This window comes from Cinclus cinclus, chromosome 3 (assembly GCF_963662255.1).
Source record: "Cinclus cinclus chromosome 3, bCinCin1.1, whole genome shotgun sequence".
Taxonomy (NCBI): domain Eukaryota; kingdom Metazoa; phylum Chordata; class Aves; order Passeriformes; family Cinclidae; genus Cinclus; species Cinclus cinclus.
Genome location: NC_085048.1, coordinates 56,156,368 through 56,184,149, shown reverse-complemented (window position 1 = coordinate 56,184,149; position 27,782 = coordinate 56,156,368). Strand labels below are relative to the sequence as shown.

The 27,782-nt window shown below is 39.0% G+C and overlaps 1 protein-coding gene across 1 annotated transcript; it reads right to left on the bottom strand.

The window, feature by feature from the left end:
* Positions 1-77: 77 nt before the first annotated feature.
* On the bottom strand, positions 78-25,939 carry WTAP (WT1 associated protein). Its single transcript, XM_062490009.1, has 8 exons — positions 25,829-25,939; positions 21,696-21,733; positions 21,557-21,612; positions 16,735-16,793; positions 14,907-15,034; positions 8,041-8,219; positions 3,115-3,269; positions 78-1,297 (listed from the first exon to the last, which is right to left on the bottom strand). The coding sequence occupies exons 2-8, from the start codon at positions 21,723-21,725 to the stop codon at positions 714-716; spliced, it is 1,191 nt and encodes a 396-aa protein (XP_062345993.1). The 5' UTR covers positions 21,726-21,733; positions 25,829-25,939; the 3' UTR covers positions 78-713.
* Positions 25,940-27,782: the final 1,843 nt, after the last annotated feature.

Here is a 27,782-nt window from a genome sequence, read left to right as displayed (position 1 = left end):
ACTCAGTTCAAAAGCAAGGACTATAAATACACCACATACAAATAAGCCATGTAAGCCAATGCAGAACAAGGAGGAAATTACATTATTAAAAGTTTTTATTTAGGTTTGGTCAGTACAGGTAAGATAATATTGGAGTCACAGAGCAATATGCATCAACAGGATACAACAGTTCTTAAAAACTGAGTAACTATGCACACAATTCATAAACATTCGGTCACCTAAGGAGAAAATGCACAGATGTATGGTGGGAAAAACTGTAATTAACACTGAAACTACTACAGGACTCCTTCAGTAAGTCCATCTTTTTAGTGATAAAACTACTGTACTGGGCAAACTTGGCAGTCATAAACCCACAGCTATTATGACAAATCTTGAAGGTGGTGTTAAGTATGAGTAAGAATGCCCTTACACAGCACAGGTTCTAGATATACACAGATTTGTACAGACATCATTTATGTTATAACTTTATGGAAATAACTTCCATTTCAACTTCACATTAACTCATATAAAAATAACTTGAGCTACACAAACGTCCTTTTAGCAACATTCAACGTAATTAACTGTTAAAATTTCCAAAGTGGCAGAGGTATTGAAGCAAAAAAGAAACCCACAAAAAGGCAAAATTGTGACAAGTATGCACTAATTTAAACGGCTTCTGGACAGTATCCTCTCCCAATTTCAATGACACTGTATAAAAATTTTGCAGAAAAATGTTACAAAACTGAACCCTGCACATTTACACTGGAGTCCAAACCATTCTGGACATGACGAGAACCCACAGTTCTGTTACCTTTCATGCTCACTGTTTTCTCCTCTTGAGGATCATGATTGGAGTCTGTGTCATTTGAGTGGTGAGTGAGAGAGTTTTCACTGCCAGTGGGAGAGTCTACACTTTCATACCCAGTACTGAGCTGGTTTATGTAGCTACCACTTCCTCTACCAGTTCTATCTTCAGAGTGGTTGGACAGCTTATTACCATTCCCTGGAGAAGCCGGGAAGTCATCTTCCGTGCCGCTACCCTCCCTATAAAATCCAGGCCCAGATGTCCGCTGATGGGAGGAGCTGCCATTGCTTGGTCCATTTGCCAGGCGGCTGCAGTCTTTGCCCGCAGCCTCTCCCTGCTCTGTGGGCTCAGAGGATGGAGTCCTGCTGGTACCTGGGTTGGAGGCCTGGGACTGCTGCTGCTGGTACTGTGCCAACTGCTGGCGAGTCTCCTTCAACTGCTGCTGAAGAACTAGAATGGTACTCTGCATACCTTCTACCTCCTCATCAAGCTGGATGATGAAGTCATTCAATTCTATGTAGAGAAAACACATTTGTTGCAAACACTTAATAGCCCATATATAGTTTGAATCTCAGACAAGAAATTAAAATCCCATAGCTCAACATTTTATGCTGAAAATTTTCAATGAACTATTTCTCAGCCATCAGGTATGCACTGGTTTTGATACTCTGCCTCTGAAGGAGAAAATGCTTACGCTTAACAATTGTGATATCCACCTATTTTCTATACTGCTATTAAAATACGTGAGAAAAAATTAATTTCTGAGCAAGAAAGTAAGATATTCAGAGAAAAGCTCAATTACAATAATTAAAATTTTGCAAGAAGATCCAAATGTGTCTTCCTTTATATATACTTTTCAAGTATAAATTCCTGGTAGAAATACTGTAAAAGTTACCATGAACCATATCTGTACATAACAGATCTGAGTTACTGCAGAACCCATTTCAGTAGCCAAAAGTATTACTTTTTCACCATATTTCAAGGAAGCTTCAATTCTTATTGTGTTTAATCCTTTAAATCCTTCAAGAGAGGACAAAAAAAGACCTTACCAACAAAAGCGTTAGCTAATTTCACAGGGTGCTTTAATATTTATGTATCAGAAAAAGGTTTTTACAATTAGTACTTCTTTCTGAAACAAAACAAATCTGACCTCAAAACAGTGTAAGAAACATCAACTCAAGTCTTCAATTCAACTGCACCATCAGTATGACAGTGGAAATAAAATGCAAATTGCTTAACACTGTGAAAAAATTTTTAAGTGTTCTTGCTGCTATAGAAAACAATCATTAGGAAAACTGTTATTGCAGGAATATCATCATCTTGACTCATATAAGGGGAAGAAGCAACTCAATGCTGGAGATTACTATATTCAAAAGCAGCAACCTTTAATGTCTACACTTGCTTCAATTATGTACTTGGTAGATTTTGTTGAAGTGCATTATCAAAATAGTAGTTACGGTCACAAAATGACATTATACAACCCTTTATCTTAAGGGTTCCAGTTATTTTATACTGCTACTTTCTCAGAGAGATGAAAATACGACTGAGGGAAGATATATCCTTAAAAATGCAGGACATCTCAGATGGGATGCCGTATCAAGTTTCTGGTATCTTACAATCTTCAGGTGTAAGACAAACAAGAAGATATTCAGATCTATGCGCTGTCTAGATAGGTTATATCCCCAAACTTCAGATAACCTAATCTAACATCCTAAGAGCCACTCACACCATGTAGAATTCGAGACTGAAGACTTTTAAACCTGCATTTTCCCCTCCATTTAAATTAAGCAAGAGGTCAGAGTTTATAAGTAATTTCAATTTAGTTGCAAAATTTAGACTATAAACATGAGGAGACATTTTCATTCATCCGAGTTACCAAATGGAAGAAAACCCCAGTTTTTCATATTCTTAGGCATTACTAAAAAGTTGCTGATTTTTTTAAAATAAATTCCAAATGGGTCAGAGTTAACAAGCAGCTTTCTGCTCTCAGTGCATGCCTAGGCTTTATGTAATGTTAACAGCTTTCATCTTGCCAATTCACCAGTAATGTGTGCAGTCTAAACATTCCCTATTAAATAGCAAGACTTACAGTACAAAAATCTTGATTTCAAACACTGCATTACTGGAGCTGCAATTCCCACCAGTTCCCCCAAAGTTAAGGATTTTGTTTGTTTTTAACTAAGACTACCAGTTAATACTTACTATTGTCATCTTTTACTCAGTATTGCCCTTTCATTCTGGCAAAGATGGTTTTATATTATGTGTATCACTGCAAAATTCAACTTGCACAAGTGCAAGGCAACTTCTATTTTTCTTAAAAAATCCCTTACCATCCTGACTGCTTTTAAGTTCCTCACTATATTTCTTCTGTAAAGCCAATTCTGCCTCAAGCTGTGCAATACGGCCTTGGGACAGCTGCCTTCCAAGCTCTTGATTCTCCTGGATAAGCATTCGACACTTCGCCATTAACTTTTTCCCTGTTTGGCTGTAAAGGAAAGAGCCATCTATCACAAAATGAATATAAAACCTTCAGTTATCTTCCTCAATCACAATTACAGACAAAAAGGAGATGCAATTTCTGCATGTCACAATTCAAGGAACATTATGCCTCAACATAATTGTCATAGCAGAAAGTCTCCCTATAGTTACCACATGCTGTTCCAATGCCAGTTGATCTTCTGTCGCTGTCCCACAAAGTGGAAGGCAAGTTTTATTACTGAAAATATGAATAAGCATATTGTACTTTTTTATACCAACATCTGGATTATCAGCATGCACAATCTTGCATGTGCCAATTCTTAACCGAGTTAAATATTTGATTAAAGATGTGTTTTGCAATTCAAATGATCAAGGACTGCATAAAACTACACAAGCAAATTATAAGCAAAAATTGCTCCCCATTTGTTGAACTAATGAAATTTAATAACTGAATTTGGGTGAAGGAAGTTGCATGAAGAAAATAATACATCTCATGTTCATTTTTCATACTGACAACCATTTTTCTTTAAGAGCTTTAAACATTCACTTAAATGCTGTCCAGGTACTCTAGTTTAAAAAATGAGATGTCTATTTTTCAACTCAACTTGCATGTTTGACAGTCACATACACAGTCTGCTTTCATGATTTTTATGGTCAGCATTTCTTAAGCACATCTTGTACAGTGAAGAGGAATGAAAATGTACCTGAACATTGGAAGGACATCAAGGAAGGGTTATATTATCTACTTCCTTTAAAATGACAGATTTCAGATTGTTAAGTAATGATCATTAGGACATTCAGTTTCTGAAAGAAATGTGAAACAGGTAGGAACTGACGAGATTTTCTTTACTAAATTGGTAACATTACACATCTTTAATCTTCATGATAAAAATCTCATTGTAAAGCATTATAGGAAGCAGTATGCAAATTAATATATAGGCAATACAGCTGACTCCATGGAAGAGAAAAATTAAAGTCCATTAGGACTCTTAGTCTGCCAAGTCAGGATAGCATCCCCAAACAGTTCTCCTTTTACCAGGCTCAGCACCATAATGAAGCTGTCATCTTTTCTACAGAAGTGCAAGCTCTGCCAAAAACCCCAAACTTCAATGGTTTTATTGTGAATTCAATAGCAAGACTTGCATTACTTTTCAAGACCAGAAAGGTCATTTAATTTTTTGTATGCTTTTAAACAAGTGACAATTACTGAAAAAAAACCTGAGTATTAAAAAAGTAGAACAGGAAATTTCTGCTACAATCACAGCCACAGTTCTCTCCTGCAACCAAAATACCCAACCAGAAGAATTCAAGAATTTAAAACAGCAACTTCCTTATCAGCTACCTTCTGAGCACTCAAGCCTTAGACAACTTTTAAGTTCTCTGCCAACTCTGCCTCATTTAACATTTTTCAACTGACTTTCCCAAATCTTTCAGATGGGCTGCTCCAGAAGGAATCTGGCTGTGTAAAGTCCTGGAGGCCTGAAAATCTGCTAAAGGCAGCAGCCTGTTTTCTTTCTTGATGTGATGTCCAATGCCAGGTCCTTGAAGTTTAAATTGTGCCGACCTAATACAGTCCAAGTCGCACATTTAAGATGCAAGTTTCCTTAGAGATGTTCATTCTGTGCAAAGCAGGACCACTTTGGAGATAACCAATGTGACAGATCCCAAAAGTTATTAGGCAGACAGGATTTTTAGCCATTTGCAAATTCCTGTTACTGTATTCATCATCACTACAAGTAGAAAAAGTTTACAATGCTTAAGTCATTTACTGCTTTTCTCTTCACAAAACGACATCAACTGCAGAATCAGCAAGTCCCGGTTACCTTGGAATTGGGACAATTTTAGAATCCCATTAATATCTTCAGGTTAACTCCTGCTAAAATGTAAAATATTTATTACCTGTATAGAAATTTGCATAGTTACCTATAATGCTATTTCTTCCCATCAAAATTTTCCAGATGTTCTAACTAGTAGAGAATAACCTTTGCAATTTACAAAAAAAGACAACACATTCAAGAACATTAAATCCAATAACTATTAAAATAATTCCTATGAACTGCAAAACTAAGTTCAGCATTGTTTTCACAAATCCTCTTGAATATACATGCAACAAAACCTGTAAGAATATAAGTGGTTAAATTTTAGAAGACTAAAGGTTTGTTGTACTAGGCTTACTGCAAAATGACATTTCAACTAATTTTTATTCCAAGTTTTTACTCTGCTTAATGATGGTTAAAATGGTTTAGCATAGCCACTCCTTTGATTACATGCCCTTTTATTTCCCCCTCCAGACATCAGCCATGTTTATGCTGTACAGCCTTATCTACACTAAGGTACAGAACTAACTCTGCTTAGGGCTGCAGTTAATGCGTTATCCACCAAAAGAACATCAGTTTAGGATCTGAATAGGGCCATTGCCTCTTTCAAAAACTAGGCTAGATGCCACGAAATGAGTCGTTGAGTATAAGGATGGACAATTAAAGCAATTAACAGGGGAGTGGGGCAGATTGCAAAGAGAATGAAAAAAAAAACCCTACAGATATTTTACATGAGCCAATTTCTTTACCTTTCATGAAATAAAAACCAGTAATATCTTAACCCAGTTAACAAAACCTCAATTATTTACGAGGAAGTAACTATAACTTTCAGCCACTTTGAACATTTCAGCCACTGCATGTATGAATTACGCACATTCACACCACTGACTTAAAATTGTATGATGCAAATCAGGGTATGTTGTAGCCACAGAAATAATGTTTTCTTTTGACACTTTGGTTTGAAAGGAAGTGGCAAGTTACTTGTCGCTCCTCGGTTGTATTCACACATTCAGAGCCTGAGAACTTTAGAAAACAACCAACCCGTATCTAAACATATTAAATACTTTCTGAACTCCAAGTTAGAAATAAGCAATCTGCATGGCATGCCTCTTTCAACACATGATAGTAAGCTTTACAAATGGCTTGGTAACACATTAACAATTTATTAATGTAAGTCTTACCTCTGTTTTGATGCTAGATCAATAAAATCTTAGATACTGCTATAGCAAAATCATTCCGGATGTATCACTTTTAAAAAGGTAAAATTTTTTCTGTGGATTTTTTTCATTTGCTGTTAAGTCATTACTCATGCAAAAAAAAATAAACCTGCATAAGTATACTACTCTTTGACCCATATTAATCATCCGAAGCACAAACAGTTAAAGATATTTTCAAGTCAAAATAATGTAATGGCATCTTAATAAAAGTCATCAAAACAGTTAGAATACATCACCTTCTGTGACAGCTGAATGTCTCTTTTTAATTTAAAAATAAATATTTTTAACTGAGTCATAAAATGTTGCCCAACTGTTTTGAAAAATCAAAACCTCTGATTACTAAAGAGAACTCTATTTGCTACGGAAAAAAATCAAACACACAAACGCTACACCAAATCTCCATTTTGCTTTACAGACCTCAGACGTGCACTCCCAACTGTCCCAGATCGCTCCTCTTACAAGTAACTTGGGACAAGAGAACAGAGGCAACAATAGAGTAGCAAAAACTCCTTCACTGAATCCACCAACGAAAATGCATGCATTTAAGGTTGTTTTTGGTTTGTTAAAATACTGACTTCATTTTCAGCGAACGAGACAATGCAGAAATAACAACCTGTTCAATTCTCGTTCATCCCATGAGTTTCACGATACAACAGTATAACCAGAAGTGTTCCTTGAACTATGTATTACAACTATTTCAAGGCACATTTTATAGAGAAGCACAATACAAAAAAAACCAGGTGTACAACGGAATAAAAACACCCCACCAACACTGAAGACAGCTGCCATCATGTGCCTTCTGTATTGAGCATTTGAGATCAGTTCTTAGTATGAAGATCGAAAAATTCTCATTTCTGCATGAAAACATGCAGTGAAATTCTTATCACAACCAGTTTTTCTTATACATGCTAGTTGTGATCAAATAGATATTGCTTCCAACAATTTTAAACCTGCATTTAGATGGAACGTACATCTTTGTACAGTCCTAATTTTGAGGCGTCCACAGTATTACCAACCATCCAGAAAACAGTTCATTATTTAGCAACAGTGATTTAAGGCTGCATCAAGTGCTAGAGAGCCCAAAGGCTAAACAGTCAAATGTGTACACTACCACTGTTGTGATATCAAACACCACTCTCGTGGCTATGCAAAATTGGTTAGCAAGTAAACTCTTTAATGCAAAATTCACCTCATCGAGTTTTGACCCAGCAGTTCAGTGAACAAGCAGGAAGTCCACAGTCTTATTGGCAAAACTGACTTACAGTGTCTCTAAGTCACTAGGCTCAAGGTTAAGAGCGAAGCATATTCCACTTCTACATTTTACGGAAATTTTACATGTTCAATTCATGATTTATAATCTCTAGGTTCTCTCTCCTCCAAACTGCCTGTAGACACAGTGTGCCACAGACTTAAGACTTCTGTTTTTCCCTCTATTTTCTTCAAATAGAACAATTTTGCAAATGTCTACATGTTCTAGAAAAGATTTTTTTCGAAGATGGCCATTTCTTCAGAATAGTCCGACGCTGTCAGGCCTCTGAAGCAAAGGGGAGAAAAAAGCTGAAACACAAGTTTCATCTGGTAAGTTTTACATTAAGCATTACAAGCTGGACAGTATAAGAATGTGGTTTTTGCCTCAAAACGTCTGAGTCTTGGTGTGGAAACGAGTACTTGGCTGTCCCACCATAGCATTCTCGTAGTGGGACTGTCAGGGAAGTCTTGACTGGGGAGTATTTGTTTTGTTTACCTATCAGGCGTAAATTTCCAGGCACTCAGTTCATTTTGGGCTTGTTCCAGTTTGTCTTTAGTCTGTTCCAGTTCACCTTTCATTTTTAGGAAAAACAAGTTGATGGCTGGGTCCACCATTGTTGATCGCAGTTGGGCAACACTGGGCTGCTGGACTTGCTTGAGGTACTGAATCTGATTCTGCATAAAATAAGTAAAAAAGACTGTTATTTATATAATATTAAAAAAATTATAAGTAATTTCAATACAAATAGTTACTCCAAAGTTAACATCAAGGTAGCTTGCCTTCTTTCACACTGTAACCTGAAAAATGCAGGATAAAAAACACTTGTGCACACCCTGCACCCTTGCCCATGTGCCTGCTCACCCAAGCTCCCATCTTAAGCAGCTTCCATGATTAACCTTTCAGGCAGATTCCCTTCCAGATCCCAGATTATTTTCTACATGTCAATTTACATTAATCAGAGCAATATCTGGAGCATTAGAAAGCTCCCTTTCTTTGGCATCTGCCTGCACTCCTTGTGGGGAGCAAAGAGCATATGGAAAGAATTGCCTGCTTAAAACAGACAGTTAATTCTCACTTAAGTTCAGCTGAAGTTATTACAGAACATTACAGCTAAAATTAAGGAGAAATATTTACAAGCAAATAATAAAATGGGTTTTAGAACCATCTAAGGTTTTTTGCAACTGCAATAGTCACTTATGATTTAAGATTGCGTATTTTTAAACAAAATAATTTAGAAATATTAACAGCAATTAAAACAGATTTTGGTTGGATTTTATTCTCTTGCAATGACCACAAGCCAAAGGAGTTACAATTTTGTATGTTTAGAACACTTGCAATAGTCAAAATTTCAGAAGTAGTAACTGAGAGGTTTTCTTTCAAATATAGTATTTATTATTCAAAATGAATGTTAATAAATAGGCATAACTTTAAAAGTTTCTTCAGTTTTAATCCCATCATAATAGGGATTAAATTATATCATATATATATATATATATATATATCTTACATATATATATATATATATATCTTACATATATATATATCTATCTTAAATTATATATAAACACATACTAAAAGTAGAACCCTGCTAATCGATATCGCATCAGCCTGCACAGAAAGTGTTGATTCTTAAATTCAATTATTATACTCCCTGTATCACAAGCATTTCTTCATCAGCAAGAGGTGAACACAAACACACAATATTAAAAGACATTAATTGAAAGTCTGATGGTTTGCTTCCCATGCAGGCAGTCCTGCAACCAGACTTGAGAATTTTACTGACAAACCCTAAAAGGAAAGAGTCTCCCAGCACTCTCTACTTTCCTTGGGACACACAGTGTGGACAGCAGCACTGACAGCTCAACCATGTTCCTGTACATGCAGTTACTCTCTTAGAGGTTCTTTACACAGCAGTGGTGAGGAGGAAGTACCCAAGTCCTATGTACATTCAGTGTGCGGTAGCAACTCAGTCACTTTTAAATGGAGAACAATGTGTTTTAATTTATATATTGTTAAACAGCAAAAATTCCTGGGATTTCAAGTAAGTGGTTTCAAAGGTGAATGACTGAAGTATTTCGTTTGACACATTAATTTGATACTATAAAAATAAAAATACTTCGCTACTAAAAAACTGAAATCATCGTACTTTAAATTTTAAATAGACAAATTTCTATGTATGCAGAAAGAAATATGAAGGGAACAAAGCACTGCATATAAACATTTTCAAGAAATAAAGCACTCAAGAACCCACATACAAACATTACCCAGAAACAGCAAATCCAGATTAAGGTTATGCTAGCATTTCTTGGATGGCATTTTACCTCTTGGGTCCTTTGCCTCACTGAATACACAGTATATTGCTCACTGAATAAAGATCAATTTTATTCATTGTTGTTGATATATATTTTCTATCCACTCAATTTTTTTATTATTCTGCTACTGAAGTATTTGAACAACTTGTCAATTCTTTGTGACAGCCACAGATAGGAGACAGTGAAATGGAAAACTTCACTGGCAACATATTTCAGAAATATAATCATGATACAGCAACACTGCTCCAAATCCATTTTTAAAGAGGCATCACTAACTGGGGGGGGGGGGGGGGGAAGGGCCATGTTCCTTGTCTTACCAGGGCCCAAAATCCTCCCTCTTCCACTGTAAATCTAAAAACTGTAACAGATTTCTTGGATCACTAGCACACACAGCTGCTGCCACTGTTCCTCAGCCACGCCAGAAATGCACTTAAACACTCTGGAGGAGCCAGCCAATGCTGTGCAATGCCAGTTATTTGACAACCTCACTGGGGTCTCTCCAACCCACAATCCTGAGCCCAGCAGATTGCACCTGCACAGGACTTCAGCTCAACCATCATTTCTAAAGCAGTCACGTAGAAAAAACTTACTTAAGCTTAGCAACCCTTGCTCATTCCCTCCCCAAACTTAGAAAGATCATTCTTTCCTCCCACTTTTTCCAACTCAAATTTTCTCGATCCCTCCACAGGTGCTTTCTCCAGCTGTTAATAACTCCAGAGTTCTCATCTGTCAGGCTTTTCATACATGAAGGCCTAACAACCTTCTCCCAGTACAACCTGCTCCCAAAGCAGGCCAAATGCCTTTTCTGCCAACTTCCTAATTACATTTGTCTTCCTGCTCAGCCAGTCCAAACCTCACATTCTCATGCCTTCTAATAACTTTCTGGTATGAGTCACCTCTCACTGATATTCCAGGTGATAAGGGTTAGGGAACAGGAGAGTTTGCCTGCAGCCAGGACCAACTTCAGGCTATAGCTGAACATAGAGAATAGTCATGTCCAATCCCAGACCCCAGGGAATGCCCACTCTAACACCTGAAATGCCTTCGGACTGTTCATAATCCCAAACGTGAAAAGTGCACACTAGCTGGCATTTTTCAAAGGCCCTTCAGATGGACAAGTAGAGGTAATTTTCACAAACAGAATAAAAACCTTGCCATCAGCTTTCTCTCTGTTCCAACCCAAGGCAGCAGAGCACTGAAAGCACTCTATTTAAAGGACATCAGGATGTGTGAGGTTTTGTTTACATGGATTTTTATCTTTTTGTTAAAGACAGACAATAACACTTTCAATCCTCCTAGTTCTGACATTCTTGTAAACAGTTGCATGCTTGCAGCTGAAATCATCCAAAGACAGCTACAAAGAACAGACTCCCTGAACATGAAGAATTTTCAAGCCAGATAGATCACAGGTGCCTGTGAGAAAATGTAACCAATTAACTCAGATCAACTGTACATCCTTTTTATAAGGAAAGAGTAGGAAGAAACAAAGTGCACAACTAAGAAGAGAAAAACACTACACAGCTGTAACCTAAACCCCAAGAGTAATGACTATCTAGTGCTACACTCCAATTTCACCCACAGAAAGTTATGCTCATTGTTATCTGTTCCATGAAAAACACATTTGAGCAGCAAGTATTTCCAAATGTCTACCCACTTACTGACGCTCAGTAACTGTGCAGCAGCCTGGAAGGAGGAGGTTAAGGTCTTTCCCTGAAGTAGTATTAACTACTCTGTTTATTCCTCTGCCAGAAAGAAAACTTTATGTGGGAACCATAGCCAATACCTTACCCACACTTCCCTAAGAGCAGCAACCTCTTCTAGGGGTTGTTCCTGCTGGGAGACGGTAGCTCGAGGCTGCTGCTGACAAGGGCACACAAGATGTTAAAAGCCTGTACTTCAAGGTAGCCCTCAGCCACCCTAAAACGACAGAGTAACTTCACAGCACCTGCTGCAGATTTTTACTAAGCTACTGGCTCTGAAGAATTCCATATATTCTCCTCTTAGACTCAGCACAGAGCACTAAAGAGAATGGAGCTACGCACTCCCACCTTGCTTCTTCAAAAATAGCACTGACACAGAGTAAGGGCAATGATTCTGCTACTGCTGCTCTGACACGCACGCCTACACTTTCTAGATGACAACTGGTGACTTTCCTAAGTTGAAAACACACTAAAAAGTTACTATTTTAAAAAAGGGTGAAAATTAAAACACCAAAATGGATTTCATCACACCTTATTTTAAAACAGAGCTAGGGTACTTTAGTAAGCAAGGTGCTCTACACAAGTAATCAGAAAACTCAGTCTTTGCCAGCTACTAGCAGATGAATATGGTACAGTATTGTTTTCAACCATGTAAATTTGAAAAGAGGTAAGTTTGTAAGAATAAAATGTCTCAAAAACACATCTGTACTTTTCAAGAAACTAGACACCATAAATGCTCAGTCTTCATAATCAAACTGTGACAGGAAACACTGAAGACTTATATATAAATGTTACTGGTATATTTTACATGTAAGTGTGGATTATAAAAAAAACTCGTTAACTATAATAAAATATGGAAAAAATATTTTATGGATTAAAATTGGGCATGTCAAATAACATCACCTGCTGAATAGGTTAATAAATTATTTAGCAACCTATAGCTTAACTTTGTATCCTAATCAACATGTTATATTTTTCTACTGTTTCTCTAGTGGAAAAAATACCCTATAGAAATAAAAAGCCAAGTATCCCTTTAGACCTTCTTGAAACTACATGCATTCTTAAACATGAAAATACCTAAAAGTGACAATGTCTCCATTATACACCTGCATTTTACACCTCTTCTTCAAGGATGTATCTTCCTACCTCCATATACTATGGAGATTACATCCTTGGTGTTAATTCTTGAATCAAGAGCAGGAGAAATAAAGGCCACCTGAGTGTGTGGGCATGTGTCTGTTTTTGTTTCTTTTTGGTAGGTTGTTACCCACCCTTTTTTCTTTTTTAAAGTACATTGCAAATAAAAGCTCTTCAGAAGTTCTTCTAAATAGATGTTCTGGAAAGGTTATGCAGCTATTAACATCTAACAAAGTGCAGTCAAAAACCCCTATAGTCTTCATGATATTGTCAAATTCAAAGCATTAAATATCTGAAGTTTATAATTTCAAGGGAGGATGAAGGACAAATATAGTACACAGAAATTTAGTTTTGGTGAAAAACATTTCTTTTTATCTATTTATTTATTTATTTTTAGTATTTATTGCTTTAGCTATATACTTAGAAGTTCAAAAGAAAAAGAAAACATTATTTATTGCTGTTCCACATGGCAGAATTTATCAGTAAAACTTCACAAATGAAGCAGAACCAATATAGTAGCATTACAACTAGGGAAGTGCTACAGTACAGTACCAGATATTCACTGGCATCCTGGGCTGCATTGGCAAGAGTGCTGCCAGCAGGCTGAGGTGATCCTCTCACTTGGCACTGGTGAGACATCTGGGGTACTGCATCCAGATCTGGACACCCCGGTACAAGAGAGTCACAGACACATCAGGGTGAGGCCAATGAAGGGCCATGAGGCTGATGAAGGGGTTGGAGCATGTGACATCTGTCTCTGGATGATTTCAGATGAAAGCATGCAACTGTTTCCAAAAATGTGAGAACTAGGGGGATTGAAAATGTTATTGTCTGTCTTGAAGAAAAAAGTAAAAACACTCTCAAGCAGAGGCTGACAGTGTTAGGGCTGCTCAATCTGGAGAAGACTCAGGGGATGTTACCAATGTGCGTAAATACCTGATGGGGAGTAAACAAAGCAAAGCCAGTGGTGCCCACTGAAAGCACAGAAGGTGATGGGCACAAACTGAAATGCAGGAAGTTCCACCTAAACGTAAGAAAATCCATTCTGTTGTGACAGTGGTTCAACACTGGCACAGGTCAACGAAGAGTTTTCGAGTCTCCATTTTAAGAGATGCTTAAAAGCCAATAGTGCACAGTCCTGAGTAACCTGGTCCAACTGACCTTGTTGTGAACAGGCAGGCTGAACTAGGAACTGCAAGTCTATTCCAACCTCAGTGATTCTGGGCTTTGTTTTCTGCCACTGCAAAGTAAGCTTAATCCCCTTTATTTTTTTCCTGTTTATAACACTATTTACTGTGAAGTAAAGTGATCTTACAGTCTTAAGAGCAGTGAAAATACTGTGTACGGAGTTCAGTCACACTACTATACCTGTACCTGAAAGTTCTAAAAAACTTCAGGCAGAAAACAAAGGAAGACTTAAAAAGCAAAGGAAAGCTACAACATAGTTATTAGTTTTGCACAGAGCTTGTATTTTTCATAAGAGAAGCTCTGAAGAGTATATTACCAAAACTAGCAATAAGCTTTTTACAATCCTCTCAGAAACTGTCAGATTCAAGCAGAATGAAAATTATGTTAAGAATGTAATCCAAAATGAGATAGTTTCCAAGAAACCAAGACTGAAGACAGATATAAGTCACAGAAAATGGCCTGAAACAAAGGAGAGAAACAAAGATCAACAAAATATATATTTAGAATACTAGAAATCAAGCAGATCTGCCAAATTTCAAAAGAGCTTTGAACAAGTCAGTAGCAATCCTAACCAGCCAAACAGAAGCTTGCAAATACCTTGCTATCCAAAGGCAATGTAAGTATCAGCCTAAAACCTCCTAAATGAAACCAAATAAACTCAATCATATCCTTATATTTTTGTTTGTTCCTGACTCTAATGATAATCAGAAGTAACATTTTTGTACCACAGATAAATGTTAGAAGAGAGTAAGCATTGGACACGCAAGAATTAGCTTGGTTTGAAGTAAAAGCCCTTCCAATCACAACTGCTGCTGAAAATCAGTATAAGTAACTAATATTAAGAAACCCCCAAACTTTAAGAAGTGATCTTTACTAATACAGTGAAAGCTGAAGTATCCTGCCATGTCTTTAAACACAGAAAATGTGATGTAAATATACAAAAATATAGCATAGCACATAGATACTGGCTCAACATCTGATATTGCTGCAACTGTATGCACATTTATCCTTTCTAAATACTTACAGTACACTCTTGCATCTCCTGTTCCTTAGTTGCCAGCCTCATCACCAGAATATTTTCTCTTCGGGCAGACTCTTGCTGTTGCTGTTTCAACTTCTCTTCAGATTCTCTCAGCCCCGTCACATCATTAGCTAACACAAACAACACAGAGAAAGCATGCTTTATAGTACCCTCTCACAGGAAGCTTTTAAAAGATAGTTAAAAGATTCTAAAAGCCAAATTCATAAACAGAAGTTAAACAGTTATGCTTTTTGTTCATAACTAGCATAAACGAAAAAAAAATATCATTAAGTATTAGAAAAGCTTGACAACAGGTGGCTTTAAATCTGTATTCCCAATACTTCTTTAAGACTTACTAAATTTTGAAGCTATTTCCATGTTTATACAGGAAATCACTTTTAAACTGCTTGCTGAACCAAGTATTATTACAACCTGCAGTCTGAAACTCAGGAAGTTGGAACTGCCCAGGTATGTATAAGAAAAGCTGAGGCCAGGGTGGCACAGGAGGGAAGTCAGTACTCTCACAAAAAACAGTCTGTAGTCTGTAAAACAGGACTGTTTACAGGCAATCCTAAAACTGGTCTCAACACTCCCATGAGCCAACAGTAAGATATTCAAGAACATTCTGTCACAAGCAGAATTCTTATCTATGGAAATTTCTGAAAATTTATATATTAAATATGAGAGTAGGCAGCACATTTCCAAATTACTCAAACAAAAACACATGCAAGCAATCAATACCAACTGTATTCACTCTGCTACTTGTCATATGTAAAACAATTAAAAATTTGAATAATTTACATTTTCATTTTTTTCTAATGTCTTGAGAATAATCAGCTGTAAATACAACCTGAACATTTTAAGTTGCTTCAGGACAATGATTTCTAAACAAATCTTTGCAGATAATTCATTAACACTGATTACTATTGTGTGTACTGCTTCCAAAATCAAGAAACCAGGAATGTTGAAACAACTTATTTATCTATGTTTAGACAGTTTGAGATCTGAATGGAATCACCTGTTTCCACTTACTATATTTTAGTCTCTCCAAAACCTGAAACATTATGAGACAGCAGTAGAAGAAGGATGTAACAACAGTGAAAGAGAAGACATCCATTTGGACTGACAGAAGAATACCCTTTAAGCTAAGTGGTATTACATCTTTAAGTACTGAGACTGAAAAGGTGAGTGGAAAACAGGAAATATACCATCTCTAGCTGCCAACATAACTTGTAACGTGACTTAGGATTGGCTGTTCAGTCACTCCCAGAATGCATTCGTATTTTCTCATTTCAGAGTAGGATGTTTTCCCCATATTATCTTCCAAAAGATCTAGCTTTAATGACCATGTAAGAATGACAATCAAATTTGCCTAATCAGATCAAATAATCCTTGGGGACTCATTTTAGACACTGACCTCTAACACACTATTTCCCCTCCCAGTCTTACAATTCTCTAAGACTTACTAAAGGCACACGCATTCCTGGAGTATTTCAGTAGATAAAGTTTCCTTTTCTAACGGCAAAATTCTTAAAGTACACCTATTTATGGGGTTATGCTTTGAGCTTTTCCCTGCCCAGCAGTCTGTGTCCTACAGATGCAAAAATAAGACCTTTTAGATAGTGCAATAAATTTGCAACTGGAAAATGGTAAGGAAGCTCGGAGAGGCTGAAAACTTACAGCAGAATAAACAGAGGCTCTTTTCCTGACAAGTAACTGACATAACAGATTACAATCTCTTATTTCTAGCACTTTGAGAAAGCACACATATTACTTGACCACTCTGATACATTCTGATAATTTGCACCAGTTTGAAACCCGGCTAACTTACAATTAAGGTCTGTGTACTTGCCCTCCAGAGCTTGCACGTATGCTTCATATTGTTTCCACCTGTCGCAGATATAAAAAGAAAGAAGAATTTTCTGAAGCTCTGTTTATTAAATCATAGCATCTCATACCTAAGCTTTCAGAGCACACACTGTTACCACAATCAAAAAATGTCAAGAGGGAATTACATAATTGCACAAAAGACAATTCCGGTTTTTAAAAAGGAGCTTTTAATGGTGGAAATAGCTAAATCTGCCTTGCATCTCGGAGGAATAAAATAGTAGCTGTGCATTACAACACTTAAAACTGATATCTTAAAAATCAGTATTTTAGACAAACATTAAAATCAAACACTACTTATTTTGTTAACTTCATAAAGTACCCTATAATACATCTTACTCTCATAGCAGATCAATTCAAAGAAAATTCTGTAACAGAAAGTGTGATACAAATACAATACTAAGTATGTTACCAAGTGAACAGGACAAGCAAAAGTGTATTGTAACACTAGAAATGGCAGTCTAGGTTAAGCAGTTTTATCAGCTCATGCAGGTTAAGACCATTCTATGATTATATTCATCATCCATAAGCCAAACGGTTTTAAAACATTATATTTAGACAATTCATCTGCAGTCAAAAAACATTACTTAAAAACAGCACTGCAATTTATACAAACCATCAAATCAGTAGCAAATAAAGTCTGCTGTGAAGTTCAGCATTAAATGCTTTATGCAAAAAGTTCACAGCATAGTGTTTTTTGATTTTTAAGTAGTACCCTGCACCTATGTGTGCTCCTCATGATGGTACAACTGCACATTACAAAGAAAACTCATCTAATAGCTTACCACTACAAAAGGTGTCTGTTCCCTCCTCCCAATTAACTTTTCTCCCTGACACGTATTTTATGCCAGACTCATCACAACTGCTCCATTTTAACTCTCTAACCGACACCACTTCTTTAATTGAAACTATAAAACCTAGCTCTAGGTAATTTGGACCATTTATTGAATTCAAACAGTACATTAAAGGGTCTGAAAAGCATTACAGATCTGTAATAGCAAGCAAGACCACATCACTGGGAAAAGGAAGCACAATATCTCCTCCTTCAAGCAAAAAAAAAAATTTTACATCTCTTTGGCTGAAAATGACAACAGCATGAATGAACTCTCAAAGCTCTGTAAAAGCGAGCAGTAGTATTTGTACTTGACCCTTAAAATAATTTCTCTGGTCTAAGAAGTTTCATCATATGACTATTAACAATTATATGTTCGTTCAGGAGATTTCAATCTCCCAGAAGTAAAACTGAAATGGTCTACTAAATAGCAAATCTAGAAAGAAAAAGATTAATTTTACATTAAAAAATGACATGCAATAAACAGCTGGTCTTCAAATATATAGGACTACTTGACTTTTAAGTTACACCTCACAGGCAAACCTAGTAATTCTATCAAAATTTTAAGACGTCCACACTCCCCTAACAGGAGCAACATACAGAATAAGTGAAACAAGGACATGAAACACAAGTTAAACAGATGTACCAGACCACTACCTAAAAAAAAAAAAAAAAAAAAAAAAAGGAAAAGAACCCCTGAAATAACCACCCACAATCAAACCATGTAGCCTATGGTCACCAAGAATTTTGTAGATAATACCTCTAAGTCACCTCTCAACCACTGCTACTATTTAGGCAAGAATCAAACTCCTGGGGAAAAAAAACAGACGGCACTGTCATGGATTTCAAGTCATATGCCTACCAACACTTCTGGAAAATGTAACTACTCAGATGTGGCATTTTGGTGACGACTCTTACAGTTCAAGCAACTTGTACTGAGTCTGGCTGACACAGAGTTAATTTTCCCCATAGCAGCCCTCACAGCTTTGCACTCATAGCTAGAATGGTGTTAGTAACACACCAGTGTTTCAGCCACTGCTGGAAGTGCTCACACATCATCAAGGCACGTTTTCCAACATTTCCCCCTCACCACTAGGCCAGGAATGAGCAAGATCTTGGGAGCAAACACAGCCAGACCCTTGACCTCCTTGCCCCAGATTATGCCTTCTAGCATACCTGTAGAGGACTAAGGCAACTCACTGCTGAATCTGAGCAGGAGAAGAATGACGAAGGCTAAAAGTCAGATTTTTTTTTTCTCTTACCAGTATGCTTTCTACTCAGTATGGTAGTTCATGTCTGTATTCTGATGGTACAAAATTAATAACCTGAAGAGCTTCATAGAAATGCTACTTGAAAAGACATTCAGGAGAGAACTGGAAGAACACTCCTAAATCTGTTCTGCGTTCAAGGGATCACTTACAGTCTCACAAGAACTGGAAGGTAACTGAGAGCATGAGAGCATTACATCAGCTACTTAATTCTCTTCATCCTCTAAAAATATTAATCAGACTTTATAGAGGTAATTTGAAGTCCTAAAACTTTTTCTTGAAGCACCCATTTTTTATGCTGAGCTTTGGGGTTTACAGTAAATGATAAGCAGTTAAGAGTTAAGACACACATTGCACCCAGGCCATTCCAAAAATGACTGGCTCTAAGTCCTTGTTGACTGAAGTTTAGTAAAAGCATTGTATTTCCTCAAAAATGCTGGCGTATATCAGGTTGTTTTACCAGCTTCAGTGTTTTACCAGGTAACTCAGCTAAATGATAAGGGCAATACTGATCAGATTTTTAGCTATGATCCAGAGTATTTCTTTACTGTGTTCGTGGCTCCTCTTTCTCTCAGAAGCTCCTACAGTCAAGGTAAGTAACTACTGCATTAAAGAGGGGAAAGTTTGAGATGAGTCCACACCAACAAGTCATGAGACAAGCAGAAGTTCAAGGTCAGATCTGAAGTCTCTGTGTTGGTCCTGCTCATGTTTAGTCAATAAAAGATGAGCAAATCTAAATTATGTACTTCATGGGAAAGAACGGTAAAACTGAGACTCGTGGCATGGAAACTGACAAAAAAAAAAAAAATCTTTTCTACTTATGTATTTCATCACTGCAAATGTTCAGCAATGGTGACTTACTACCTAAAAGATGATTACACATGCCTGTCTCCAAAAGCACTGCCTCACAAAAAACAAAACACAAACCAAAAAAATACATTCCATCCAAATCTTAAGTCAATCTAAAGGTGTCAACACAGGCTTTTCTATGTCTCAAAGAGAAATGACATTGATTAAAATACATGTGGAATAATATTTTATTCCAGCCTACAAATTAAGCCAGCAGTTAGTGCAGTAATTGCTAGTTTTATGTCAAATCACAATTAGAGGTGAACTAGAAATCCATAATTTGCCCCCCCCATCCAAAAGAAGTGCTTGAAAGACTGATCAATGCAAACTAATAAAACGGACATGACCAAAATGGAATTTAAATTTCCATGTCTTGGTTTGTTGAACAGTTATTCTCCTTAAATCCATCAAGTGCCCTTTTGGAGAGCATGTTAGTTTTTCTACACACTAAGAAGATAATTCAATAACAATATAGCTGTCATTAGCAAATCCCCTCCTGTCTCTTCGTCAACACAGGTGAGCTGCTGACATATTTTACCTCCTTGAGTGTATTCCATCACATTCTCCCCTGAACATGTGCTGGAAATTCATCTCTTCTATGGCAGCAACTAATCATTGCACATTATAGAAACTGATTACAACTGACAGCCTTTTTTTTGTTCTCACACTATCAGTCAAAGCAAGTGGCACAGAATCTATGCTTTGGTACTTTCACACTTCCACATGAATTTTACTGCAGGAAGTAAGGGCACAGCTTCAGAGACTTAGGAGTTTACTACTGCCAGAGATAATCCTGAGTATAGACATTTCCATAAAAAGGATCGCAAGGTCAAAGCCACTTATGAAAGAAGCACTTTTTCTTACTGTTTAAATACACTTTCCTTTACAGCCCAAAAGACTGGATACCCAGAGGCAGACAGAAACCAATTTTAAACATATGGAGCCAGCCTGTGTTTACCGCCTGATAAAAACTGTCACCCCAAAAGTAGCTGGCAGGATACTTTACCCAGAAGGGAGGGTAGCTGATTACCATGTACACTAAGTGTTGCATATGTAACCCAGTGTTTCTACACAATTTAGTCTTTGTTCTATGAAACAGCATAATTTACCTTGAAACCCTATTAATGTTAATAACTCAGTGTAGAAGAAGCCAAGAATTAATGTTTACCAAAATGCACGGACTACTCCAGCAGATAAAACAGATGCCCCACAGATGGCTAGTTTCGATAGCTCCTGGTTTACAAATCAGGGAATTCAGGCACACGGAGACGAGTAGCTTGGGGTGGTCTGTGCAACAGGATTCCCTACAACTGTTTCCACGGTGACACTTAAGCTTTCTAAAAAGTGAAAAAGATGGCCAGATTCTTCCTTATCAAAGTTCTAGGCGATGAAAACTTGATTTCAAGTTTTTCTGTTAATATCTGAACATGCTGAGAAGACAACTCCATTGACTGAGAAAGTGCAAGAAGTACTGGAGAAGTAGAGTTGACATTTTTTCTGATGTTTAAAATAACTTCCTATCTATCAAGGAATGCAAGCAATCATCTCTAGTTACAAGTGAAGAAAAAAAACATTCATACTCATGTTTTACAAAATACTATTGAGGATTTTGCCTCTTGGGAAAAAGTGTTCCCTCCCAAACCACAAATAAAAATATTTGAGAGAAGAGGATAATGTTACAGAAAAGATGCATCATGAAACAAATAAAATTGTTTTTCAGAACAAGGATGCTAAAAGACAATGGAAGAGTAAATTCACACATCTACCACTGAAAGTTCACTAAAATGATGAGATTGAAAAAACACTTTTTACGTTACCTTAGGATAAGTTCATCTCTAGGTAAAACCTTAAAATCTGCTTCACTAAGGCGAACCTATGAAACAAAAAGAAAAGCATAACTTATCAAGCTGTCCTGATTACCTGGAAGAGTGAAGTCACAAGTGATTTTACACATACCTTCTTTGGGAGAGGTTCTTCATTCGTCATTATGAACTCTGAAGGGAAAAGAAAAAAAAAGAGTTACATTTAGTGCAGTTTCTAGTGTAACCGGAACACTGAACGAGTCAGAAACTTGTTCTTCTAGCCTTGTTTCAGTTTGCAGTATTACACCACTGAAATATTGGTTCCACACAATGCAGCACCAGAGTACTAAACAACACTATGACATGTTTGCTCCTACAATTTAGACGATGCTTTATTTCTAAAAGTTACCTCAAACTTTCTATTTATGTCTAAAAAGCCAATCAGTAATCAATGCTTCCTGTTCAACTAATCAAAAACCACCCAACTTTGTATCAAACTAACATTTAGTACGTGTCTACGCCTACATTGTATTTTACAAGATAAAGGATAACAAGGGTGAGGAAAGCAATTTATACTACTGCTCCTCCTCTTTGGAATGAAAGAGAATCATTTGTGAACATTACAACATGTTCTTGCAAGTACTTATTCTCTTATGATTCTAATAAACACGAAGTACTGTTATTTTAAAACCCATGTGAATATTTTCAGGAAAAGTAAGATGCAAAATAAATGGCTCAGATAGGCCAAACTGAATTCCTCTAGTGCATACAGAGCATAAGAGGACTGCATTTTGCTAGGTTAAATATTCACAATGCCCTGAGTTACAGGACATGCCTCCTAATCTCAAAGGAGTAATACACAGTATTTTCTAGAACTATGATTATGTAAAAAATACTGGCTTCCTAAATCTTGCAGGCATTCAAGTTTCAACAAATGCAAGGTTTGCTGGAGGTATATATCTTTGCAATATGCTTTCCAGTGGAAAAGTTACATATAACATTAAGAGCTGACAAGCTCGTAAAGCTGCCACTGTACATGTACTACCAGGGAAAGGATGTGTCAACTCCTTGGTCGTGAACACTTAGCTTTAAAGATACAATGCTGTTAGGGAGCAAACATTCTATTTTCTCAATGATTTCTACTGTACAGTAGTATTTTCACAATGACACTCCAAGAGCCAATTTAAGTTTTCCAAATCCTAAAACGGTGGGTTAGTAAGACAAGCAAGCGCATTCCAATGAAGCAGAGCCTTTTCAACCTGCACTAACTGACACCACTGACAACTACACAGCACCCTACCAAACAAGGTCCTGGTTAACAACATACAAAACAGCCAACACGCACTCCCTACAATAAACACTGACATTAGAACCCACAGAAAGAAAACATTCAGTAGAAGCATCTCACTAATGAATGGCAGCTTCCTGTTGCTAGGCTTAGTAACACACAGGCATGTCAGTGCTTCCTTAAACTAACAAGTCCCCTCGACTCTCAACCCCCTTCCCTCCCACTCACAAGAAGTTACTCAAGCATTTTGCTTGAACTTCTGCACACAGCTCCTTATTTGAGACTGCTTTACCAAAAACGTACCTTAAACACAAAATACAAGCGTAAGAGGCTATGGATACAAATTGCCAGTGCCTGACTCAGTCATTCAGGGTAACTGGAGATTACAGATGGAATGCTTGTGACCCCTGTATTTAGGCTGCATACCTTCCCCACTGTGATTTTTCCAAAGATTTTTAGAATTTTTAACTCCTTTGGAGTTTGGAAGTAGTCTTGAAGATCTCAGCTAATGTTAAGTTCCTGAGAGAGAGAAACAAGCTTTTCAACTGTTGCACACAACTACAGCTAACACTGACTAAATGGTGCACACACATCCAGAAATTACATGTGTGTTCCTCAAAAAAGTACCAGAAGCACACAAATACCAAAAAAGGTGAACTTCCCCCAGAGACCTGGCTTGGAATCCCTGCTGCAGCATATGGCAATTATAAACATATGATTACTGTCACAGCTACAAGACACGATTATGAGAAATCAAAGGTTGATGCTCCATGCAAAAGTAGTTCAACCTCCTCTCCCCAGACCTCGCACAAAATTCCAGCACCAGACCAGGCTACTCTAACCTCTACACTCACCACCTCTTGCTTTCAGACAAGAGCACAAAAGACTGAAGCTATGGGCCACTGCATTACAGAAGTTACTGCCTTACTGCCACCTGTTGTTACTTGCCAAGATAGAACCACACACTAAAAAATAAAAACACACTATATAAAAATATTCTGCTGATTATTCTGGAAAAGTTAGGTTGATAATACCTACAGATCAACACTTAAGAGCTCTTTCCACAAGTATTAATTTCACCTCACTACTGCCCTCTGACAGCTTTCTGAGAACCTGGAGTAACTTAGTAGAAGCTTCAACATTTATTACTGCTGTACACTGCTATCATTGTGCTCCATGTTTCTCAGGAACATCAGCAGTGTCAGGCTGGCTACAGCAGCTGTCATAGTGATTTGCCTCAGTTTTCTGTTAAGGAATAGGTCAATCTCCATGCTACAGACAACAACTCCAACTGAAATGCTCATTCTTTGAATCTAATACGGTAACTTCTCCAGCACTGTGCACCAAGACATGCTTCTTATCATTCGGCTCTCCTCTAAAAGAGATCATCTCTCTACTATCCACATCAGAAACATCTTGCAAGAACATGATTGTCACTTTCTACAATAAAAATAACCAATGTAAACAACATTCCTGCATAACTGACATTAACATGATTGTATTTTCTGATTTATGTTATGAACAGCTTAACTGTACTATCCTAACTAAGCACTTTCATGGTTTTGCAGAAAGTTGTTGCCACACACAACTCCTTCTGCATATCTGCTCCTGGCAACAAGCAACATAAAACCACATTCTATACTTAGAATAGCATTGTAACAGGCACTAAAAGAATTTTTATGAAAACTCAACGTTTTAGGCTTCTATGGCAGTTTCAATTAAATGAGATGTGGAATTGGGAAAGCACATTTTAATTCCAGTAACTCTGGTAGAAGCCCGCACACCTTTTCCTACAACGCTTATAAAACATGTGATTTTAAAAAAAAAAAAAAAAAAAAAAAACCTCAATGAAGAAAGGTAATTGAGCCAGGTATGAGCCTTTACTTGTTATACCTGAACTGAAAGTTATTTTAATCATATGAAGGAGCTCCATAGGGAAAATCCCAGTATGGGCTCCCAGCTCCAAAAGCATGTATGTGTGTGCACATATATACAAACAAATACTTCACAGAATCACAGAATCATTAGGGTTGGAAGGCACACATAGTCCAACACCCCTGCCCCCCCACCAAGACATGGTCACAGGAACGTGTCCAGGTGGGTTCTGAATGTCTCCAGAGAGGGAGACTCCATGACCTGCCTGGCCAGCTGTCCAAAATGAGCGTGCTTGAGATTACTCAAAAATTTTTCAAATCACACTGCAGCCTGGAAAGGAGTTAAGGGGGAATGCACCACCGCAGCAACCTGTTCCAGTGTTCTGCCGCACTAAACATAAAGTTCTTCCCCATGTTGAGGTGAAACTTATCTTTTAGTTTTTAGCCACTGACCCTCGACCAGGCACTGGGTACCACTGAAAAGATTCTGGCACCATAAAATTTACCCGCTTTTAGGATATTTGTATATATTGATGAGAGCCACTCTCAGTCTTCTCTTTCCTAGAGTAAACAGGCCCAGCTCACGCAGTACATCCTCGCAAAAGAAATATTCCAGACCCCAAATCATCTCTGTGGCCCTCCCCTGGACGCCCTCCAGCAACTCCTTGTCTTTCTCGTACTGAGGAGCCGTTTCATGTTTAAAAAGAAACGCTTCACAGTAACCCCGTAACTAGTCAGCCCTCACACTCGCCTCAGCAACCGCGGGGATCCCGCCCGCTCCACGGGCCGCAGCTGCAGGTGTTTGACAGACCCAGCTGCTGCGGCCGCCCCCCAGGCCGGGCAGTGCCCGCCCCGCCGCCCTCGCTCCCGTCCCGCAAGGGGAGCGACAAACACGGCTCCCGGCTGGTGCCGCGGCAGCAGCCCAAGGCAGGGGGAGGAGGATCCCGGCCGCGCAGCCAGGCCGGGCTTCGGGGCCTCGAACAAAATGGCCCTAAGTGCTTCCGCTCCTCCCCCCCGGCGCCCGAGGTGAGGGATGGAGGCGCCTCCGGGGCTCGGCACCCCGGGACCGTGGGTCACCCGGTCCCGTCCGTCCCGCCGGGGCGGAGCGCTCGCGCGGCCACTCACCTCCCGCCCGCGGCGCGGAGGCCCCGCGCCCCTCGCACGCCGCTTCCCTGGGCCGCGCTCCTCCTTACATCGAGCGGGGGCGAAACGCCGCCACCTCCACGCCTGCCAACGCCGCCGCCAGCTCCGCGGCCGCGGAACCACCGCGCGCCGCCACCCCCCCCCCCGCCCGAGGTCCCCCGCGCGCGCCGCTCCCGCCGCTCTTTATTTGCGGATTCTCTGCGCTACAAAATGGCGCCCAGGGAGGAAATGAGCGCCCGCCCCGCCCCGCGGGCGGCGGCTGCGTGCGCACCCGGCGCGGGGCCGCAGCGGTGCCGGGCCTGCGGCGCGGATACCTCGGCCCGCTCGTGGGGCGGCCGCCGCGGAGGGATCGTCGCTCGCCCACGCCGGGAAGCGGCGGCTCCCCCGGGTTACTAGTGCGCCGATTTAAAGCCCGACGGGCGGCGCAGCGCCCGTGTCCTGGGGTGCCGCGCGGCCTCCTGCCGGCGGGGGGCGCCGCTGTGCGGCGGGATGGAGCGAGCGGCGCCCGTCTCCCGCCGAACCGGCTGGGGAGGGGAGCGGGACCCGGCGCCTCCTGGGAAAAGCGCCTGGCGCCTTCCCGGAAGGCCGGCGGAGAAGATGGGACCTCTGGGAAGGAAAACTGCGCGCAGTAGTAAATTAAGTGCAAGATGGGGTGCCTGGCTTCTCGGCGTGACTGCCGGGGCTCCCTGCCCGCCGCTCGGCGGCGTCGGTTGGAGCCGGTGCCCTCGGCCACTAATTAAAGGATTTAAATTCCAGCTGCTTCTAAAGAAGTCAAACATCAGTTTCCGCGTTTGGGAATAAAAACCAATAAAGTGAAGTTTGCCCTTCATTGCGATCTAGCACTGAGCTGGTGCTTTGAGATGAAGTTTATCCTTCTTTGTGTCCGTGTTTTCACAAGCTGTGCTATTGGGTAAATACTTTCGCCGGCAAAATCGTAAGGCTTCTGCGGGCTAAATTAGTCTGTCCCCCGGGTCGCCCAGATGAAATAGTTCGTCTCTCGGTATGTCAGTGCTGAAGGTGCTCCTGACTCTCACTGGTAGCAGAAACAATATAATCAGGATAGAACCCACATCCACATGTGGGTCCACATGTGTTTATATGAATATAAAGATTTTTCACTGAGAACTTAGAACGTTTACAAAGCTCGCTACAAGAGACTTGAAGTAGCTACCCGAGGTAGGGTGGTAAGGTGGCTACAAGGAGAAAGGACCATTCAGGAATGAATGCTTTTGAAATCTTTCCTCATTTAAAAGCTAAAAGAGAGCGCTGTCATTAGCAGCTCCTGCTTTTCTTGCAGATATTTGTTTTAAGCATTCAAGATACCAATTTAGAGATTAAGCCATCCCAAAATATGGCAGCATGAGAGATGCACTGAAATATTAGACTAGGCCTTAATAAGAACATTAATGTAGCAAATTGGCTTAATTTCCTTGTGTGCAAACCTAAACATTACAATACTAAAGCATATAAACCAAGCAGGAGAAGAAAGTTTTCCTACATAAAATAGATGCAGATATACACTTGGGGCTGCTGCTGTTCTGTGTATAACATACCTTACATTTTCTGTGCATCAGTGTTGATTTAAACTCAGGATCTCCCAGTACTCTGTCTAGAGTTCAGCTACTTTTTATCATGTTCAGAAACCAAACCTTCTTTGTGTCTTCTTAGCAGTAGAGATAAAGGTCTAGCTCAGATACACTCTAAGGTGTGGGATGGTGAACCTTCCACAGTTGTTTGTGTTCATGAGCACATAGAATGTATTTCTGCATTTTTTACCCCTTGTCAGCACCTAGTTATTTTAAGTTTATCTTTACAAGTGTAGATTACCTTTGTGGGAAAATATGCTAGCTGAGCAAGAGGCAGGCAGACAGGAGCATGTAGAGCTGCAGAGCTTAATATTCCGAGATGCCTTTCTTCTGTACTTCCAGCTTAGTAA

Coding starts and splice junctions, on each gene's coding strand:
- WTAP (XM_062490009.1), bottom strand. CDS start 21,725: ATGACGAATGAAGAACCTCTCCCAAAGAAG. Junction 15,035..16,734: donor CAAGTACACAGACCTTAATT/GTAAGTTAGCCG, acceptor TGTTTGTGTTAG/CTAATGATGTGACGGGGCTG. Junction 1,298..3,114: donor ACTTAAAAGCAGTCAGGATG/GTAAGGGATTTT, acceptor TTCTCTACATAG/AATTGAATGACTTCATCATC.